At 27.1% G+C, this 22,752-nt stretch overlaps 1 protein-coding gene across 5 annotated transcripts; it reads right to left on the reverse strand.

Annotated features, from left to right (window-relative positions):
• Positions 1-1,322: 1,322 nt before the first annotated feature.
• On the reverse strand, positions 1,323-22,466 carry LOC145190776 (coiled-coil and C2 domain-containing protein 2A-like). Of its 5 annotated transcripts, XM_090091612.1 has the most exons (42): positions 22,290-22,466; positions 22,148-22,168; positions 20,168-20,275; positions 19,932-19,985; positions 19,669-19,752; positions 17,930-17,990; positions 17,716-17,837; positions 17,410-17,487; positions 16,915-17,019; positions 16,704-16,787; positions 16,488-16,626; positions 16,184-16,323; positions 15,769-15,897; positions 15,475-15,517; positions 15,163-15,323; positions 13,226-13,485; positions 12,979-13,050; positions 11,811-11,895; positions 11,566-11,623; positions 9,964-10,053; positions 9,637-9,703; positions 9,344-9,521; positions 9,110-9,257; positions 8,741-8,867; positions 8,339-8,406; positions 8,008-8,066; positions 7,587-7,799; positions 7,397-7,483; positions 6,531-6,622; positions 6,310-6,397; positions 5,970-6,134; positions 5,674-5,783; positions 5,193-5,289; positions 3,845-3,943; positions 3,314-3,769; positions 3,119-3,233; positions 2,888-3,021; positions 2,609-2,790; positions 2,377-2,442; positions 2,208-2,243; positions 2,045-2,120; positions 1,323-1,921 (listed from the first exon to the last, which is right to left on the reverse strand). In XM_090091612.1, the coding sequence occupies exons 3-42, from the start codon at positions 20,210-20,212 to the stop codon at positions 1,733-1,735; spliced, it is 4,662 nt and encodes a 1,553-aa protein (XP_089947738.1). In that variant the 5' UTR covers positions 20,213-20,275; positions 22,148-22,168; positions 22,290-22,466; the 3' UTR covers positions 1,323-1,732. The 5 variants fall into 5 exon arrangements, 4 of the variants coding, with proteins under 4 accessions (XP_089947738.1, XP_089947739.1, XP_089947740.1 ...); XM_090091613.1 differs by lacking the exons at positions 22,148-22,168; positions 22,290-22,466 and having other exon boundaries at positions 11,575-11,623; positions 20,168-20,303; XM_090091614.1 differs by lacking the exons at positions 16,704-16,787; positions 16,915-17,019; positions 17,410-17,487; ... (5 more) ...; positions 22,148-22,168; positions 22,290-22,466 and having other exon boundaries at positions 16,184-16,319; positions 16,488-16,622.
• Between the last annotated feature and the right edge of the window lie 286 nt (positions 22,467-22,752).

A 22,752-nucleotide genomic window follows, 5' to 3' on the forward strand; every position in this document is an offset into this window, starting at 1 on the left:
ATAACCGGATGGTTCCTAGAGGAATTGATCAAACTATAATTGAGAATGGATCAGATTCCACTATTTCAATGACTGGGTCTGGTAACGATGGCGGATTGTTAACTCATCTGGAGAAACTTATCGGAAGAAAATCTTTTTGGTCAATTTGCATGTTGCATAAAAATGAGCTACCTTTAAGACTGATTGCATCTCTTGATGGGCCTACAAACTCTAAGGATGGATTTAAAGGGCCTATAAGCAAACTATTATCAAAAGTAAATCAATTAAAATGACGAGAAAAATTGAACCGATTAGACAGATTGAACCTCGGATTAAAATTTCAGATGACATTTTAAAGTCAATGTCCACCGACGCTCTACTGAGCTACAAGTTAGTTACTTGTCTTGAATCTTGAATCCTTCAGTTGTCAACAAAAAATACGGAAATCTTTGCCATAGCAGGTGGCTCACAACTGGTCTGGCAATCCTTTGATGTTCATATTGGTTAACATGGCTTGGAAGGTGATATTTTAAAAAAATTTAAAGTTCTTTCTCAGTTCGTGGCTCAAGTATATTTTCATATGTGGTTTAGAATCAAAGTGAAACACTCTATTGTCAATGGGCGCCATCATCTAATCAAACTTCTTTATTTATTAAGGTCAAACAGTTGAAGTTAAGGATACCGTTACAAAGTCAATTCAAAATGGGGCATTTCATGCTCATTCTGAGTCTCTTCATACTTCTCTTCTTGCAAACTCATCGAATGAAAATAGAACTTTTGCAGTTTACATGATTCTGAAAGTTAGAGGAGATTCAGAGCAAGGTGATGTAAGTGTAAGAAACCGAAAAAAACCTACACTTAACTTTGATACTGTAACTTTCTTTGAACTCATTAACTGGAGTAATGAACAAACCTTGGAGCCAAATTTCACATGCAATATGACGAAAAAAGATTTACAAAAAGTAATAGATTCTCCTATGGAAGTACCTTACTATCCTCTTCTTACCCGGTCATGTGAAAGAGATGTAAAGCAAATGACTGAAGCAGTAGCTGCTGTTTATGGTTTTCAGAGACGCGATGGTTTTATCAGAGCACGAATAGAGCACAGAGATGTTGTTAGTCGACTTATTTTAGTTAGACTAAATTTTTAGCCAACTTATTTTAGTTAGACTAAATAGTTAGCCGACTAATTTTAGTTACGCTAAAAAGTTAGTCGACTAAATTTATACTAAAAAGTTAGTCGGTTAATTTTAGTTAGACTAAAACTAACCTTTACTCCTACCCCTAGTTATCTAGTCAGCCACGCACTGACTAAACAACTGATATTATCAATCAACAACAAGTTTGTCTTTAATTTTACTATAAATCATCGATTATAAATACATAATGGAAAAACCACCATTTAAATAATTTTTAAAAGTTTAAAAACTTAGAGTTCTGGACTCGTAATTCTTAGACCAATTTGTCTGGCCGTGTTAAATAGGCCATATGTAGTGTACATACATACATACCTACCTACATACATACATACATACATACATACATACATACATACATACATACATACATACATACATACATACATACATACATACATACATACATATAGTCTAAGAACTTAATTTAGCATAACGCCTTGGGTAATCCAGAAATACACTGCTCAACTAATTTTCCAACTTTAAACCAGACATTAGCTCGCACTCTCATGTAATCAAATAACCTGAGATAAAATGGGTCCACTGATCTCAAAACGCTAAGTTTTACGTATTAACCTCCCGATATATATCCAAATAGCAAGAACACTGCTCGGATACGGGTGCACATGAACTGCTAGTGCAAATTCAATCTCGGGATCATCCGAATTATGAACTCCAGTACTGTAAACTCGTTCAATGATTGTCGAAGGTTCAGTGTATGGCATTTGAAGAGGAAATCCAATGAGCTATATGTTTTAATTAGTTAGTTTAAGATTTAACAATCAATGCTTTTGTATTATTTACTAAACGTACTTTATAAAACAAAATTTTTTTTAAAAAAAGATTTTTTTTTTAACAATGTAAATAACCTCATGTGAAGACAGAAACTGTTGGAGAGGTTGACTATGGTCATCAGTGCCAGAAATCACAAATCTAGATTCCATACTGCGAAATATACCAAAGATTAAGTTAAGACAATGAGTTGATAAAATGGGACAATCAAGCAGCAGTTGTAAATAACACATTAATTACCTGACCAGAAGGGTCTTGAATATTTGTGTACAAAATCTAAAGATAATTATCAAAAGTAAGAAATGAAACACACCAATGGTTTTTTAAAATTTATAATAAAATTGAAAGTGTCTAAACATGTTCAGTACTTGTATTTAATATACTTTTTTTCTTCACAATAAATAAGCACCTGTTAAACTTGGTAATATTTCTTGGTCGCCATTCCATAAGTTTATCACGAAGAAGTCGTTCCAGTCTGAAAATGTTAAGATTCACTTACGAAAAACAATCATGTTTTTTTTTGAAAGAATAAAATAAATAACTAATGATCAATTCAAATAACCGCGTGAGAAAAATTATCAACTTTTTATTAGTAAAAACTAAGCCATCAGCGTAGAGTTCATCTGTAAAAAAATTCTTACTTATCAGATAAGTCAAGAGCGTATTGTTGATCTATAGGATGATACACTGGTGTCTCTTCTTGGACAGATCCTAAACCAGGATGAGGAAAATTTTTACTAAAAAAAGGTCTCCAAAACTTTGGATTCATCATGTTGAAATTAACTTTTGATGGACGCTCTTCTTTTTGAATATTACCATAAATCTAAAAAGATACTTTCCAAAATAATAAAAACTATATATAGAAAATATTTGTTGAAGTCATTAAACTTTAAACACTAAATAGTATAGGACAAACTTACATTGCTATCATCTACTAGGGTCCCAATAGAAAGCAACGGGCAGTATGTATTCTGTAACTCGTAGCTTTCGCCGCTACTCGCATTCCACAACCGATAAGTGTTTCCTTCTTCACACAATACATAAGCTGTCGAACCTGTTGCATTGATGTTTAAAAAAAACTCGACGTCGTTAATGGAATATTACTTTCTCATCAAATAATCACAAGAAAACAATATAAAAGAATTAAGAACCTTCTGGCACCCCGTTCCCTAGTACCAAAAATGCGCGTAAGCCTAACCATAGAAAGTAATTACAAAGCAAGACTGCGTGTTCTTCTTCATCACCAGATAACATTTGCAGAAATTGCTATTAAAAAAAACATCATTGTATTTATAAAAAATTGTAAATCATTTAGAAGTAAACGATTTCAAATGACAGTAACTTACATCAGAAGTTGCCCAAATATCGCATAAGTCAGGAAACTGAACTAAGTCAGAAATATAAGGAATAAGAGAAACAAATCTACATAACAACTTCATCTTTTGAGATGTAGGAACACTTTGATCTAGTATTAGTTCGTCAGGGGGTTTCTGACCACGAATAAAACGAGACAAAAAAACTTTTTTCCCATCTATATCGGTGACCATCGCTTTGTACTCACGCTTTGGATATTTATTTCTCAGTTCTGCTAACCAAACTTGAGAATTATGAATAAGCATATCGTCCTCGTTAGTTTCAAATTTTTCAGACATTGGAGGAGCAGGCTGCAGCTGAGGTTCAATCGTTATGAAAAGTTGGACGAGTGTTTTATGCTTAATCAAATTGCTTTCTTTACTGTTGTCATAGTCACAATGATAGCCAAGCAGCACCGGTGGCGTATTAACTTCTAAGAAACCATCCACCTATAAGAAGAACTTAAACATAAAACAAAAATCCATTCACATTTTCAATCAAAGTTCAGCAAACTAAAAAAAGACCTTTGAATTGAAGTAAACAGTTGAGAAAGGTACTTCAACGCCACCTAACCAACGTTTTTCAACTCTTTGATGAATATTGGTTTCTCGCATATGCTGGTCCTGAACAAATTAGAAGAAATTTTAAAATATTTTTATTTAAAGTTTTTATTTATGAAATCTTTAATTTAATAAAATTTAGAAAACTTTACTTTTAGTTTTATTTTTGGTTCCTTTTGAAAGTAAAAAAATCATTTATTCAAAACATCCTCAATTAAGAACTCTTTAGTTCAAAATAAATGTTACAAACATTTTGTTTGGAGAAAACCTATGTTGAAATACATTTTGAGTTGTTAACAATATGACAGTTGGATTAAACTTTAAAGATGAAAAAAAAAAAAAAAATCATAATGTAAAAGTAAGAGTCAGTTAAAACTTTAACTGTAAAATAAGAAGATACTACTACTTAGATGTTACAACTTAGATATTACTAGTAGACATAAAAGAGATTTAAGATTAATAGATTTAAAAAGTATAAACTGGGTACACAGGTTTTTTATCTGCTAACTCAAATGCCAGTTCACAACATTTTGTAGAGGTTAATGGAACTGATCAGAAAGTAGCTTTATATGTTGTGCCAAGTCCATCTGCATTGACTCTGATATCATTTCAAATGCAATTCGAACATGACTAAAATTCTCTATTTCCTATTTGTCTTTTTTTTTGTGTGTGTGTATAAGTTTTTAAACTCTGTGTGTGTGTGTGTGTGTGTGTGTGTGTGTGTGTGTGTGTGTGTGTGTGTGTGTGTGTGTGTGTGTGTGTGTGTGTGTGTGTGTGTGTGTGTGTGTGTGTGTGTATACACATGACTTTAAAAATTATCATAAATTACTTGCATTGAATGCTACTGTATTGAATAAAAAAATAATTACTTCTAAACTTTTAGTTAAACTCTTCTAGACTCAATCTTGGGATAAGTTGAGTGACTAGCTGAGTTTATCCCATACCTATTGGCTCAACTTGCCTCACTTTTAATTCAGATTAATTTTTGGGAAAACCATTTGCATTGCTTTATACCTACAATTTAAAGTATGTGTTGCATATCTTATATTTCAGATCACCATAAATCTGCTCTGGAGTAACACTCATTAAAGCCAAAATGTAGAAACTTTACTTAAAAAAGCTAAAAACAGTTTCTTGAGAAAAACACATATCATTTTAGTATGGACTTATCTTCACCACGGCTACATGTAAAAAAAAAAAAAAAAAAAGGAAATATAGAGAGTTGTTCAACTTAACGAGAATCACTGGGTAAGTTGAACAACCCTCTATATTTTCTTACATACAAAATAAATTTCATTTGAGGATTACTTACAACTAGGAGATTTACAGTGACTTCATCAAACAAATTAATAAATATTTTATCCTTCACTAACTGAAGAGAATCTGAAGAGTAGTCATTGTTTGGAGGTCTAAAAATACAAAATATAAAAATCTTAAAAATTGTTTTAACAAAATTTAAAGGATGTAAAAACTTTTAAAATAAACCTTACTATAAATTCTTTGAAATAATGATTAAAAAAAAAATCAAAATACCAAAACAAATTAAACACCAGCTATCAAAACAAATTAAAAAACATCTATTCCACTCATTAAATTCATTTTGTTTGCCACAACCAACTGTAATTTGTTCCTCAATATTAAAAAAGCTTTTTAAATTTTCATTCCAATATATTTACAATTTTCTTTAGAAAATACTAAAGGAAGTAGATTTCAAATTTATCTAAAGTAAATTCATTACTAAAATCTTTTAATATTTTAAAACCTTTGATCTTTAATTTGTAGAAAAAATATACTTGAACGGCAGTGTAAGATCTTCATTCCAGTTAGGCCATGCCCCTTCACCCACACTAGTTCTTAAGAATACCCCTTGAAACATAACTTCAATGAAAGGACGTACAAGAGACTGAAACGCAAAAAGAAACCAATGCACAAACAGAAATAAATGTATCTAAAGAAAACAATCTATATAAAGAAATTAATTTATGTGGAGATACCAATGTTTATAAATATACAGTCTCCTTTACAAAAATTTCACTAATTTCATCTCATTTTTCTGTTAGCGCTCCTTTTGTTATAGGAATAAAAAAACCTTTATTTCTGATGTAGTTGGATTATATCCAGCACTTTGAACCACAGTGCTACGTGTTTCATTTGCAAATTGAGGTTGAAAAGAAGAATTCTCAATTCTGATTGGTACGTTGAAGGCTCGTACAATGTTTATCAAAACATGCACATTGTTCTCTGCAGCTAGATTCTATAAAATTAAAAATGATTAACAACTATTGTACAGACTGATGTATAACTTAAAAATTGAAAAATAAAACAGCTCATTTAACATTAATAGCAAGCTATTAAAAAGTTCCCCATTTTTTAGAGAGTAATTAGTATTTGAGCTTAAGGCAAAATTAATTAGAAACACTTTTACCAACCTGGCCCCCAATTTTTTTGCGCTCTTTTCTAACAGGAAGTAGGGGACGACGTGGTTCTGTCATTTTCTTAATTCGAGCACCCAGTGACCTAAGGTTAATATAAAATAAACTTGTTTAAAAAGGTCTATTTATATAAAAAAACTTCATAGACTAATACTTTCAAATATTTCAATTACTAAAATTTTTTAAAAATTTTTAAATATTTCAATTATTTATGATACCCTATGTCAGGTATTGCTTCCTCAACAACTACATCTTCAAGACTAAGTTGACGCTTTGCAATTTGTGATCTATTATAAACCTGTTCTCTGACCTAAATAGATTTTAATGAAGCGAATTTCTAGGTAATTTAAATAGTATTGCATATTTGTAGCCACATTAATTTTTTGAATTTAATTACTAAAGTAAAATTAACAAAATGCCTTGACATTCTACATGAATTAACCCTCAAAGATTTGAATTCTGATGCTACAATATACCCATGATTTGAATATTTTGGACATTTGATTATAATGGTGCATAGAAAATGCTCAAATAATTTGTAGTTTTGTGGCATTAATTGTTCAACAAGTAATTTTTAATTGTTAAAAAAATTAAAATCAAGAAAATAAGTCTAGAAATATGGTTCCAAATAATTCTTTTAAGGCTTTGTTATTGACATCAAAAATCATTTTTATGTTTGAATGCAGCAACCAAACCCAAACAAAATGATTTTTGGTGCTGCATCAATAGCTAAGCTTTTTTAATTCAGAAACATTTAACCAGACATTCACAATACCTAACAAAAAATGTTTGAACCAAATGCCTGAAGTATTCAAAACACAGGTTTAAATGCAAGCATTAAAATTTATTCCTTTAATTTTGAATGCCATAAAATGCTACAACTTTTTACCATAATTTTTCATATAAAAAACTATTCAGTTACTTCAAACCATTATTCAGTGATGGTTTTATAAATAGCTTATATTTCTTAAAATAAAAACTTAATCAGTCATAAATTTATTTTTCAAATTATATACAAACTAAACTCAAATTCTTTCTATTTAATTTTTTTTTAAAGAATTAAAAATTTGAAGCTAATATCTACCTTGGCAAGAAACTTTGCAACTGCCTTCCTTTGAGTGTATTCTTCATCATCATTTATATTGACCATATTTAATCTTTTTTCATATTCCTGATTGACAATATTGACAACTATTAAACTTTTTTGAAAACTAAAATAAAGGAAAAGTTTCATTTAAAATGCTACTAACTTTTTGCTTATAAAGACCACTTACATCAAAGACATCTTCAGGAATAAGGCGTTCGTATGGCGGTATCATCTGGAAATGTTTAAGCTCTGGTACCCCTTCATCCCGTAGCTTAATCAATTTAAAGCGTCTATTGTTTTCAATATCCTCTTTACTTAGAAATTCAGTTTCTTTTTCAAGTTGATTCAACCGAAAAAACTGAGGACCACTAATATTATCAAACTGAGAAACATGAGCCATCTAAAAAATTAATGTAATATTTAACATTATGATGAAATTTTAAAATATAAAAAAATAACTACTATATTAGTTTTTTATAGTATCATAATTCTGTATAAAAATGTTTTTAATATGGAATTATGTTTATATAAAAAGTAAAAGATCAAAAGGAAATTTAATTATATATTACATAAATTTACAAGTGAACAAAATAAAAACAAAAGGTAACCTTTGCAAGACTCAGGATATCAGCATTAGTAGGATCATTTGGGTCAAGTTTAGCGCTACCTAGAATGTATTATCTGCATAAAACATTATAGTAATGAAAGTCTGCATTGTACTCTACAGTTTTGCTGCTTCTTTAAGAAAATATGAGCTTTTTATGTCAACAAATAACTTTATCCCTATTTTTAACTTACCACACACAAAAAAAAATACCTAAATTTCTTTTCATTGATAAAAATAAATGAATTTTGATATAAATACTAAATATTTATAATCTTAAATTCTTAAACTTTTAAATTTCTATTGGCAAATTATTGCAGGTATGAAAATTATACTTATCCATGACAACAACTTTTGCAGATCAACCATCCCTGCATTGTGGACAGTAACATGATTGGAGTTCCTTGGTAATCAAAACAAAACAAAAAACTCATTATGAGTTGAAACATTTAAGAAAACATAAAAACACCATAAAACAAGTAACAAGGAAAATTTTCAGAATAAAAGGTAAATAAGAGGTTGCAAATTTATCAACATCTGATTCTTTTTTAAACTTTTATTTTATCTGCTTTTTACTTTACATAAATTCTTTAATCTTTTAAATTTACATAAAAAGTAGATAAAATTAGAAGTAAACTAAATAAGTTAAATTAAAAAAAAATATTTCATTTATACAAATGCATTCATATGCAAATTTAGCAAAACTCTTAGAAAAAACAATATATTTAAAAGTATACCTATTGACAACATTTACAGGTGGTGCCAGGGTAACTCCATTCTGATCTACACCCCAGTTAGTAGCAGTATAAAGTACACCAGTTGTAAGAGGAATAAATGTATTTTCACCTATTTGACAGGGTACACCTATGAAAAACTCTTTTAAATAAAATTCTATCAATAGCTATACAAATGTAAATAATAGCTATAAAAAAAAAATATAAATAAACTATATAAAGTTTAAATGATAGTCAATAAGATGTATAATATTAAACCTTGCTACTTTTTTAAGCCAATTAAAAAAAAAAGAATCAAAGTTCTTTTAAAACTTTTAATTAAAAGACTAGTGAAAAATTCTTATTCTTTTTGGTAAAAGAGAATTTACAAACCACTGCCTACACCATCATGAGTGAACTGTATTACTTGATCACTGCTAAATTCTAATGGTTCCAATGATGACGTTGTTGGTATCACTCCTACTTCTGGAAGAATAGCAAACAATTCGGCTAAAAGATACAATCCTGGAACTTCATATATCTAAAAAAAGAAACAGAATTAAGCCATACAAAACACAAAATTATTTAAAACTTCAAATACATAAACAATGGTTTTTAGACCATTACCTGTAGCTTTATGCTTTCTGGCCATTGGAGTATCTTAACAGCAAGTATCTCACCAAAATGTACAACAAAGTCAGAAGATAAACTCCGTACTGATGTTTTTGACACCTCTTGATCATTGAAGAGCACTTTTACAATGTATTTAGAATCTTTCATTGCAGCTCGTCGTAGTTGCTCTCCACTACAAATATGTAGCTTACCAACTTATAATACTTAAATAAATTTTTTTTTAGGACAAATACCTAAAATTGTTAAAGTTATTTAAGAGTTAAACAGTTATCTAATACAAAACAAACCTTGGACATCTCTCAGTGGGTGTAATAATTGCTCCATGATTTAGTACAGGTGTTAGTTTGGGCTCACCTAAAACATTTAACAAAAACTTATTAGTTCAATTGCAAAAAAAGTAAAGATAAGAAAAAATACCAAGAGAAAAAGATTTTATGTGGATGTAGCATATTCTCTTCTTCATTTCTTTTTTTAAAAAAGAAAAGATCACTGGATTCTTAAAAAAAGTTATCGATTTAGTCTTCCCTAAGTTGTGTAAAAAGTTATATTGTAAAAAATCTAATTTTTATAAGGTATAAAAATTATTTAAATTCAGAAATAACTTAAAAAGGCACCTGGTCTTCTCTGATATCTAGACATATGATCAAGTAAAACACTCCTAGCAGCTTCTTCATCAAAATCTGCTGGTTTTAATGGTTTTTTAACTAAAAAAACATAAAGTTAAAAGAAAAACTTTGAATTTTTACATCATAAAACATGGAAGGAGTAAATACCTGCATATGGTACACTCTAAATTAGATAGGGGAATTCAATCATCAAGTAAATATTGTATTTATAGCTTCAGATAAATCACTAAATATACAACTACTAAAATTAGTATTACTTCTTGTTTTTTAAGCCTGAATTAGCTATTAACTATTAAAGTTAATCTAATTCTGGTTCAAAAATTTGAATAAACAAATACTTAATTACCTTATTCAAATATATGAATTTATGTTAATATCTATTTTCCATTTTCATAGTTTATATTATCATCTCAACTTAATTTAAAAAAAGAAAATGAAAGTGGCAATGTCTTTGGTGACCAGTACAACTATGTTTTGTGATCCTACAACACAATTTAACATAGAAATAGAAAAAAAAATTAAAAACTGTAAAAACCAGTTTAGTTCACAAATTTTTAACAATGGCTTTTTTAAGTTCAATATTAAAAGATTAAACTTATACATGAAATTATACAATTAAAATTGACAATCAGAATTAAACAGTATACACCTTGAAACTTATTGTCTGACTAAACAAAAAATAAAATTTTAATAATATCAGATTCAATTAATAATTTCTTCAGAAATTTCCTACCAAGGTGAGAACTTGGAAAATTGTTTGTTGGTGAATGTGTGCAGCACCTTATATGCTTCTTACCTGAGAAATCTACAATTTCTTACTCAAAACATTTGCAAGTCAAATGATTAATAGCTTCACAAAATATTTTAGGTTCATTCAATACTGTTAACAAAATTTATTTCAGATGTCTTCTCACATAAAAAATTAATTCATTTATCTTTATTATTATCTTACAATCCCCAACAATATAATTAATCTAAAAGAACAACTGACAGTTAAATTTAAGAAGTGACTGGAGCATAATCTAGGCTTCATAGCAAGAAATGCTCTGTTTCTAATGATGATGCAATCTACTGATGTAAATAGATCCTTCAGTAACATGGAAGATGACAGATGGAAGTTCTAAAACATGGAAGCTTTTACTTACTTAAGTTTTTTATTAAAATTGTTTTATACTACCAAATCATCTCTGATAAATACTAAAAAATACTACTAAAAAATATGAGCAAAGACACTACTAAAAAATACAGCAAGAAAAATCAACTGTACTTACAAAATAAATTTCTTAACTACACTTAATTTTATCTACTACCCAAAGACTGATTATGAGCAAAATTGGGGAAGACTATTAAAATGACTTTTAGACTCAAAGAAAAGAGGGAGGGGAGGGGGTGCAGGGTGATGATGATAAAGATAAAATTCAGGGGAATTATTTTTAGTACTCTAACATAATATTTTTAGCCATATTTACTACATATTCACTATGTCATAATATTTATAACTGTTGCAACTATTCAAAATACTACTTTATAATTTTTTTTGTAACTACATTTTAGAATTATAATTCAAACAAAAGACATAAGAAAAAAAACCTTCTAAACTTGTAAATTGTTCAGTGCTTGTGGAGGATGCATTTTGCTGCAATTTTTTCTAAAGTTAGAAAACCATTTTGCAAAAATTATAAAATTGAAGGTTGCTTAGCAAGCTACACGCTTCTTCATACTTTATAAAAATTGTTGTTATATTAACTTTGTTATTATCAGTACCATTATTAGATAACAACTAGACACTCTTTGAATGAAATGAGAATCAAAGACAAATAAATAAACCATTTTACCTTTTGCTTCATAAAACGTTTCCATTGAAGCAAATTTGCTTTATAAGCCTCATATTCTTTTTTATATTTCTCTAAAAACATTGCTCTAGAGAAAGTAATATAAATGATAAATAATAAAACAATAAGATAAAGAAAGTAAGATCATTATAAAAATATAGCAATATCAGCAATAAAATATAAATAGCAAAAGAGTACAAATAGTAAAAATAGCATTATTAGTATAAAAAATGAATAAAAAAAAAAAGAAACTTTAAATCTGCTTTATTTTATTACTGTTATTAATTTAAGGGGACTGAAACAAACTTTAAAAATGCCTTAAAAATTACTAATTGGTCAATAATTATTCTTAAAACTTTTAGAATAAAAATTACTAAGAGTAATAATACTGTCTTTAAATAATAGCCACATTATTTGTTTAATCAAAATTAATGATACCAAAAACTTATGTTTTGTTTAGGTAGCAATATTTTTCCAAGGGAAAAGGTGCTACTGTCATAAATAAAATGCTTCTAAAAGCAACATTTCTAAAACATACAAATATTTTAGTTTTTTAATAAACTTAATTCATTTCATGAAAAGAGATGATTTATGTTTCAAAACTCAATAAACAAATAAAAAGATTTGTAGAATTGTCAAATTTATTAAATTGTATAAATTTATTGCAAGATTTTACAGGGAATTTGTACCATTTTGTACATTAACATGAGTTGCAAGGAATATGAATTTATATTAGAGTTTACACTTTAAGAAAATTTTTTTTTTAATTTTTGTTCTATAAAAATCAACAATTTCTTTCTACATAAGCTAGACGAAGGAGGAACTGGTAATAGGAATATGAAGAAGGAACTATCAATGCCATAAAGCATTTTGTGAAAATAAACTCTGGCTAACAAACTAATAAAAGAACACAATACTAACTGCTAAGTGTTCATTTGAATGTCGAAATGGTATAGTACATATTTATTTGTACAATAGAAATAATAAAATGACAATTTAGCAAGAATCAAATAAGGACAAAACATTTAGGGTATCAAATTATAAAGTGTCAAAAATTTACAATAGGATTAATGAGTTTTAAAAGAAAAAAACCATTAACAAGATTTCTAACACTTTGATTAAAAACTTTGAAATTAATAAAAAAAAAAAAGAAAAAAGAAAAACATAAAACCTTTCTGATTCTAGTTGTTCTTCAAATTCCAAATTCATGTGTTTTTCATCAGCTTGTCTATTACTGAGCTCTCTAAAAATATTCGCTAAATATTTCATACAAATTGTATGAAATATTTAATGAACATATAAAACTTGATTGAAAGATAATGGTATATGAAAAAAACAAAGAACTAAGAGAAACATGTCTCTAAATCTTAATAATTCTTTATGAATGAATTAAAAAAAGTCAAACAACAACAACATACTTCCTCATTTTAAGCATGATTGGAGTATTTGTAAATGCTTGTGTTTCACGAAGTTTTTTCATTTTTTGCCATGTCTCTATAATATTCATTAACAAATGGCGGTCTTGAACTTCCTCTCGTCTTTTTTTTGCATAAAGTTCACTGATTTCACATTGAATATTGTGGATACGAATGTTATTTTTGTCTATAATGGCTTCATTAAAAACTTTAGTTTTGCTTTCAATCTTAAGCTGATTTTTTGAAGTACGTAAGGCCTCTAACTATAAAAAAGAAATGATTTTAATATCTAATGTTTGATCTTTAACTTATTGAGAGTTTTTTGAAAAAAAATATATAAGATTTCATTGATTTAGAATTTTACAGATAAACAATATAAACAACCCATTCCATTCAAAAATTATGTTTGGTTGGTGGGATGAAAGAAAGGAAACAAAAAGAGGGAGTGCACCTATCACTGCAAACCTTTGATCATTTTTAAAATCAAAAAGGTGTTTTGCATTTAGCAGTGCAATGATAATGCTCTAATATAAATTTCATGCTAATATATATCTTAATTTACTAAACGTTGCTGACTGATTCAATTTTTGGAAGATTCATGCAGCTAATATAATTATTTTTGCTAGGTACAAGCAGTTTGTATAAAACATCAATTTGGTTTTATGTTAACAAAACCAAAATTTTGGTTTTTTTTTATAACAATAATTTTACAACTCATACAGCCACATTTTTTTTTTTTTTTTTCAAATCAAGATGAAAACAAGCACATACAGTTAATTTATTAATATATCAGTATATAAGGTAACTTAGAAAAAATTTTGCCACAGCTGGACTGTGTACACTTTAAACCTGCATTTTTCTTATTTCCTCATTAGATCTTTGCTAAATCAAAAAGAATTAAAGAGTTCAGTAGCATTCCTATTTAAATCTTTTTAAAAACTTTGTGTATCTCTTGTAGTTTTTTTTAAAAGGATATATATTTTTCGGAAAAAAAAATGTTTTTTTCTATCAATATTTCTTAATCTACTAATCTCAGTCTTTTTACTAGAATAAAAAGTATAAACATGTCCTTTAGGAAACTAAATAGAGATGCACCAGATGCAGGAGAATTCTTTTGCAGGAGATGCAGGAGATTCCTTTTAAGATGGAAAAAAAAAATATTAAAATACATAACATGGCACTCTTTGTACTGAAGTTAATACAACAAAACAAATTTTTTGCAAAGAATTTTTTACCGAATTCAATTTTTCATCAGGCAAACACCATAATTATTTTTTCATAAATTGAAATTTTACTGTAGTTTTTTCAAAAAGTCTCATAAAAATTACACAACTTCTTTTAACAATACCTTTGAATTTATAGATTCATTTAACAAATTGATTAATTGTTAACACAAAAAACTCAGTGTCAAACTAGATGGTTCAATTGATTTAGAGTTTTTTAATTCAAGAATATCATGGAAATAATATGATATACTAAAGATTCAGATATACCAAATAAAAATATACCAAAGATTTGAATAGAGAATATCAGAAAAGTCCTATCAACAATTGTCTATTTTAAAATTCAAAAATTTTTTTCAAAAAGAAATTGTCCATTTAAAGGGATTGGAAATTTTTCAGAACTTTGTTTTGAAAACTGCTTCTTTTACAGAATTTAATTGATTGTAGTAGAGTTATTAAAATAACAACCAAAGAGAAACTTTTCTTAAAAACCAACCAAAACTGAACCAAACTTAAGACAGAATAAACTTATAAGTTTTGTAAAACTATTTTCTTAAGCTCAAGATTTTTATAAGAGAAAGACTTTAAACTTTTCATAAAACTTAAAGCTAAACATGATGCATTTGTAATAACACATTTGTAATGCATTTTTAATAATGCATTTAAAATGATGCATTTATGACAACACATTTGTAATAATTCATTTGTAAAACTTACTCTGTTGTTAATTTGCTCTCTAAATCCACTTTTCTCTCTAAGTACAAACTGATTATAAAGTTGAATTAACTTGGCCTCCAATACATGCTCCAAACTAAACAATGGTTGATGTGAAAACTTGATCATTGAAACATCCACATCAACTTGATAGTAGTGCACACCTAAAAATGGTTAAAGCTAAAAACAGTTTTATTGCACTGAAATCTATGAAAGTCTTATTTAAATGACACTTCAAATCCTTTTTCTTGTTTTAAAAATCTAAAACAAAAAATTATTAAATTGAGAGATAAAGTGATAAAGAAATTCAATTACCTTTTTCATCTATATATTGAGAGTTAAATGTTGTAGTCTCAGCCTAAAATTAAAATAGAACCAATAATAATGATCAACTTTAAATAAATATATATATTTAATAAATATTAGCAAATATTAATAGATGATTTCCATATTGTTTCTGGTGATGTTATTCTCAATTTTTGCATTAAAGAAATCAGCTATTAGGTCTATTAACTTTGTACAATTGCTGTAAAATATTAACTAAATAAAAAGTTGTAGAGTTACAAAATGATGAATGTTAAAGTAATGAAAAAAAAAAAAAAAAAAAACCTTTCCCCATTGGAGATTGAGGAGAGGATTAATTTCATCCTCTTCAGTAAAATTTTCACGCACAAGATTTCCTTTTAGAGGATTAGCTAATCTTTTCAAACTTCCATCTTCATTAAACCAACTTTTGTCCTAAGATCATTTTTTATTAAAAAAAAAAAAAGGGAATTAAAGAGAAAATAAAGTGTAAGAAAGTTAAAATTAAAATCTTTATTTTAAAAAAATCTACTGATCATTTTTATTTTTTTATTACAAATAAGGACATAGGTAGTTCATATTAGTTAACTCAAATTTAAAATGCAAACATGCCTTTTCAAAAAAATAATTTCTTTGAGTTACAATTTTTATTTTCTTTTAAATACTTAAAAAATAATCCGTTAATTAAAAACTCTGAAGTTAGGTCAAAATAAATTTTTACATCTTTATCACTTATAAGAATACGGTTCTCCATTCGATTCAATGTTGCTAAAGGAACATTTGGTGCTTCACCAACATAAAAACCTTCAGACTGTAAATTTCGCAGAATGCCACCTTTAATAACTTTAGACTCTTGACTTGCTTGAACATAAATAAATATTAATAGTAAAAATATAAGGAAGCAATTTTTAAATTTGAAAAAAAAAAAAAACAAAAAAAAACAACTGTTTTTAGAAAAAGAAGTATATAGAAAATATAGAAAAGAAAATAGTGATTTTTCCCAAAATAAAGTGCTATTGACTTACGTGGAAGACTAGAAGGGAAATGATAGATTGCTTCTTCTAATAGCAGTCTATCATTTGTGCTTTGATAAACAGGTCTAGCATTGAATATTAAAGCACTGTCTTCAATATCAATAGCTACTTCCAAATCTTGATATGCAGGCTTAAAAAAAAAATAAAAATACTGTTTAACAAGAAGTTAATTAAACTGAAAAAAAAAATTATTCAAACTTAATTTACCACCGTTAGGTCCTCCTTTTTATCCACTTCTTTATCAACCTCTCCAATAAAGAACTGCATTGCCATTTCAGCACTCACATAACCCTTCAAAAAAAATTTTTATTACAATTGAAATTAACAATCATTTTTTGGTATAACTTTATCTGAAGCAAAATATATGCTCAGTAATTTTTTCAAAGAAAATAATTCTGTAAAAAATTTACAAACTTACATCAGTGTCTTTTGTTAACTTTTCTCTCTTCCATTTTTGTGTAGTAGCAATACTTTCTTTTAAAAAATATGGATCAAGTTCATCTTTTAAAGCCATCCCAATTGACTGCAAATAACATTTTGAATTAAGGTGTAAAAAGAGATACAAAAATCAAAAAACAAAATTAGCCAAAAAAATCATTAGCCTATGTGTGATCACATCACACAAACTAATGATGTAAATTATTGCATAATAGCTATTATGAACTGATCATTGTGATCACAATAGCAGTGATATTTAGGTAAAATATTATTACTAATAATATCACAATTAATTTTTGTTTAGATAACATCCATAAAAGACAACTTAGTAGCTATTCTCCTCTAAAAACAGTACTAAGATAAAATATTTAAAAATAGTGTTTCAATAATACTTACTCTAAAAACTTATTACTGAGGCTTATTACTGAGGTTTATTTGTTGTAAATTTTTTTTAAAAAAGGTCAAATTGATTTACCATAGGATCTGACTCTTCAAATCTGTTTGGTAATGCTCTATCACGTAGACCACGTAGTTTACGACTTGATAAATTTGGCTAAAAAGTTAAGGTAACAATATAATTATAGGCATGAAATCAAGGATTATTAGTAAATAAATATGAAAAGATAAAGTAAACTCAACATAACTTTCATTTTAACTTGCTTTTTTAAGTTTCAAAAATAAATGTTCTTCATGACCTAACTTCATTAAATTCAAAAAGATTTTTAATAGTTCCAAATGTAACCATAAAGAACTTTCAAAAAAGATTTTATGATAAACTTACATCAGGGATTTGTTGCTTGACTCGATTTCGAAGCCTTTCTTTAATAGACATATTTATTGGGCTATTTGATAAAGAACTAGCATCATGAGGATTGCTAGTTGATGCATTTGGAAATGAAGAATCTAAATATTGTTACAATTTCAGTTTGGAATAAAAACTAAGTTAATGGCTACAGAGCTGTTAGTTGCAATTTAAATTTATTTAAAAATCTAACCTGCAGCAGAAGCTATACTCGCTGCTTTATTTGAATTTATTTCTTTTGAATGGTCAGAAATCTAGATATAATTAACAAGTAATTAGCTCACAAAACTGCATATACTTTAAAGAAAAAGAAACATTACAGCTACTTTTATTTTAAAAATCAAAGCTTTTGAATCCACCCATGCCACACTGAAAACACATCAATGAGTTATTTTTTGGATTGGACAAGAATTTCCTCTTCTTTGAGTCAATTGCTAGTATTGAATTAGAAAAAACATCTAGAGATTTCCTACACTTTGGTTTCTCTTTTACTTTCTTTTTCCTTAAGCTTTTCAATGTTTTTAGTGTATGTAATGACCATTTTTTATTTATTACCTTGTTATAGTGTGTATAAATAAATAATAAAAATGTGTGTAATATGTGTAATGTGTGTAATGTGTGTAAAAATGTGTGAGTATAAATAAATAATAAGTAAATAATCCTTAACAGAGCCGACACAATTCTTTGGATCATTATCTTGTTGTAAGATCCATTTGCGAGTCATTTTATTCTTGGCAAGTGGCAGCAAAACATTCTTCATGATGTCTAAAAAACTCTCAATACCTTGAACTTCTGACATACCTAAAAACCTTAGTACCTTGAACTTCTGACATACCTAATTCTGTCACTACTGAATTGCACAAACTTTGATTCATCAGAGAAAAGGACTATTGACCAGTCAATAAACGTCTAACTAATATGATATATTGCAAATTTTATTCTGGCTTTCAAAACTCTTGCAGATTCCAGTAGTTTCTTAACTAGATGGAGCCATGCAGACTATTTTGATGTTATCACCATTTAGTTGTATTGGCCCTATTGTTTGTACCATGAAACTGACGAATAATTGTATTAAGTTAAACAACAGTTTTGTGAGAATTTTTCTTGGAATACCTTACCATTAATCTAATAACCTTTTCAGTTATAACTTTAGGTCTTCCAGTGCAAGACTTGTTTTCAATAGTTTTGTGCTAACGAAATCTCTTGATAATCTGAATTACTGCTGGTCTTAAAACATCGTATTTCAGAAATCTTTCTGTAAGACATTTTTTTTCACAGCTTTTATAACTAATTTATTTATTTGATTTGAAACTTCCTTAACTTCAAAGTCATCCTGTAATATTTTTCTGGGACAAAAACCTATTTAAAATACTTACCACAAGCATAAGTGAGATGAACTAGTGAATAAGCAATAGAATTAAGCAAATATTGTGACCAATCAATAGTTAGTTGAATATAATTCAAAAATAATAAATATTGCATTATCTTAGCATTGTATATGCTAAAATAGCCTCTTTTTTCTTGTAGTATCTAATGGCAAAATTGCTTGGTCTAACCAAAGACTCATTCACAAGTTTTAAAAGAATGAGAGAAAAATTTATATTCTTTTTTCAATAGATTTGCTATAAGGTTCAGGCATTAATCAACAATTACTTAATGTAAAACATAAGAAAAAAAAAGAAGACAAATACCAAGTTTATTAAGAATCAATAAAGGAAAGAACTAAAAATAAGCAAAATTAGTAATCAAAAAAACTTTAAGTTTTTATGTGACGATGAATATTAAAACAAAATTAATGAGAATGCTATGCATTTTAACAGTACATACACACACACACACACACACACACACACACACACACACACACACACACACACACACACACATACATACATGTATAAAGAATGTTTTTAAAAATTTATACTATTTTACCTCCGTTAAATACTGATTTCTTCTGGACATTAGATCATTCATCATATCCTCTGATTCCTTTTGAATTGGATTGTAGCTATCTATCTACAAGATTTGAATAAAACTATTTATTTAAAATTCTAATTGGTTATAGACTTATGTTCATAATATTATATATAACATTTTTATATTAAATTATAAAAACATTTACAAGATTTCTAGTAAATAGAAGATTAAATAACTAATGTAATATTTGTATAGCAAAAAACCAAATAAGATTTTACCATTGGTATAGATTGATCATGTTCATCATTATCTGATGCATCTGTTCTCAATGACTAAATTACATATATATATATATATATATATATATATATATATATATATATATATATATATATATATATATATATATATATATATATATATATATATGTATACATATACAGCTCTGTGTGTGTGCACAAATATATACACATACACAAGAAGTACTGTTTAAGTTCTAGATATTTAGAAATACCGCTTGAAGCTGTGCTCTTCTTTTTCTCATTTTTTCTGCAATCATCTTTATGATTTTTGCTTGTTACATACAAATGACATTAAAGTGGTGAGTATTTTGTTAAATGACCTTAAACAAGATATTGTTATTACACTGTTATAAACCAATATGCATAGTTATAAACATTAAAACACATAAAACTGTTTATTTATACAATTTATATATATATATATATATATATATATATATATATATATATATATATATATATATATATTTATATATATATATAAATATATATATATTTATATGTATATATATATATATATGTATGTATGTATGTATGTATGTATGTATGTATGTATGTATGTATGTATGTATGTATGTATGTATGTATGCATGTATGTAAACTTTTGCAGAATTTATTAATTAGGTTATTCTACTTTAAATCACTGAGAAAAAAAAACTGCTTTGCCAGATTTGTTAGTTTTCAGTGTCAATTTTTTGCGCATCCATTTATGTTTTATTCAAGTTATGTGGATTCAAATTTTGCATATTTTGGCTCAACTTCAGTGCAAACATGTTTTTAAAAATACATTTGTCAATACCTAAATACTCAATGACAGTAATATTAATACTAGGATGATGAAAAAACAGTTTTTAAGCATTCAGAATTTTGCATTAAAAATAAGCCTTTAGTTTAATTTAGATATTTTTTTAGCAGCACTTAGATATGGTCATGTTGCAATTAACCCGAATTTCAAAATAATATAACTTCTGAGAAAGTGAGGTAAAAAAAAATCAGCTGCTTTTTATATTATTTACTACCTCTATATCAAAGTAAACAAATTTTAAGTCAGTGAAGTAATTGGATTTTATTTAATTAAAAGACTATTAAAAGCTCATTAAAGCTTAATATAAGGAAAACAAGTAAAAATGTTTACCAACATTAAAAATCACAAGTTTATTCTGTCATTTAATTTTCAATGTAACAGAATCTGCCTACAGATTCTATATAATTTTACAGGGGAATGTTAAAAAACTCAACAAAGGTTGCATAATAAGCCAGGGTTTTCATAGTGAAAACAATGCCTTAGAATTCAAAAAATATTGGTCATTTTTTTAGTACACAATTTTTTTTTTTAAAAAAAAAAAAAACAGCTGTTTTTATAAGGTAATCAGCCCTATTTTTTTCTTTGAATTGCATTCAACTTTTTATATTTTATTTTAAAAGTATTTTTTTCTATATTTCTGTAAAAACTTTAATAAGAACTGATACAGATTTTAAAACAATTATGTTAGATTGGCATTATTTGTTGGAAAATATGGCAAAATTACTTTTAATAAAAATTGAACTTAAAGTATTTACTGGTGCTGGGAAACTACAACCAAAAAACAGCAGAATGAAACAGTCAATTCAAACAGTCTGTTTCGTTGTCATTTTAACTTTTAACCTATAAGTTATATTGAGTATCTCAAATGTTTTCTTAGTATTCATACCTAATTTAATGAGAGCAATCTTGCAGCTGGGAGGAGATAATTATGCAAACTTATTTAATTTTCTTTTATACCTTGAACCTCATTTGATGTAGGATGAAAATTGAATCTATAAATCCAAATCTTTGTACTCTATAAATACATACAGCATGGAATTTGAAATTTTCCTGACTTATAATGGAATCAATAATAGCATGTCTTTCCATTTTCATGTTAGCTAAAAGATCATACAAGTTAATTGTATGTGAAATATTATATATTAGCTTTTTCAAGGAAACTGTGATTTAAAGCAACTTATTTTTCTAATATACAATACTTCTTGTATATTTATAAGTACTTTTTAGAATTTCTCAAAGGTATTGCTGAAAATGAAGCAATTACCAGACAAATATTCTGAACAGAGAAAGAGTACATCTAGAACTTGTAATAAGACTTGCATTATTTCTGAGAAAAGGTATTACAAGAAAAAAGAAAAAAGGGTGTAATGATTAACAAAAGATATACCTTATCGTTTGAACAAATAAGCTAAAAAAAAAAAAAAAAGCAGTACGATATTTCATATTGCAAAACTTGTTTTTATGGTCTTTATGACATTATTACTTTTAAATTAAAAAAAGTTTTTGGAGTAATTATGGCTTTATACTACCTCCACTATTATTTGGTTATTTCTATATAAAATAGTACTTTCTTCGATGTTTCAAGTTATCATACATAGGACCCTAATATATATACATACAACCACAACTATTGGGTTTGTATATGAAATGCTATGTATTAATCGTATACTAAATTTTAAATAACATGTTAAATAATCATATATTAAATATATACATTAAATACAATCACTTATTCTACACAAAGCATTTTAAATATTAACAAGTACTACATTGAAACTACAACTTCACAAATGCAAATATTATAAATATTATAAAGATTTCCTTGAAAAAGTATCAAGCTGCCTTATTACTTTGTTAGTTCACTACTTGCTTGGTTAATTATTAACTCTACAGCAGAGATATATTTTAATATTAATTTAATTTTATAATTATTTTACATTTGAACTAATATTTGAATTTTTAAGGGTAAACTTTAGGCTTTTTATGGTATCC

The sequence above is a fragment of the Hydra viridissima genome, unplaced genomic scaffold, assembly GCF_058129835.1.
Source record: "Hydra viridissima isolate aposymbiotic clone 2 unplaced genomic scaffold, HvirCarnegie_v1 scaffold_6, whole genome shotgun sequence".
NCBI classification, from domain to species: domain Eukaryota; kingdom Metazoa; phylum Cnidaria; class Hydrozoa; order Anthoathecata; family Hydridae; genus Hydra; species Hydra viridissima.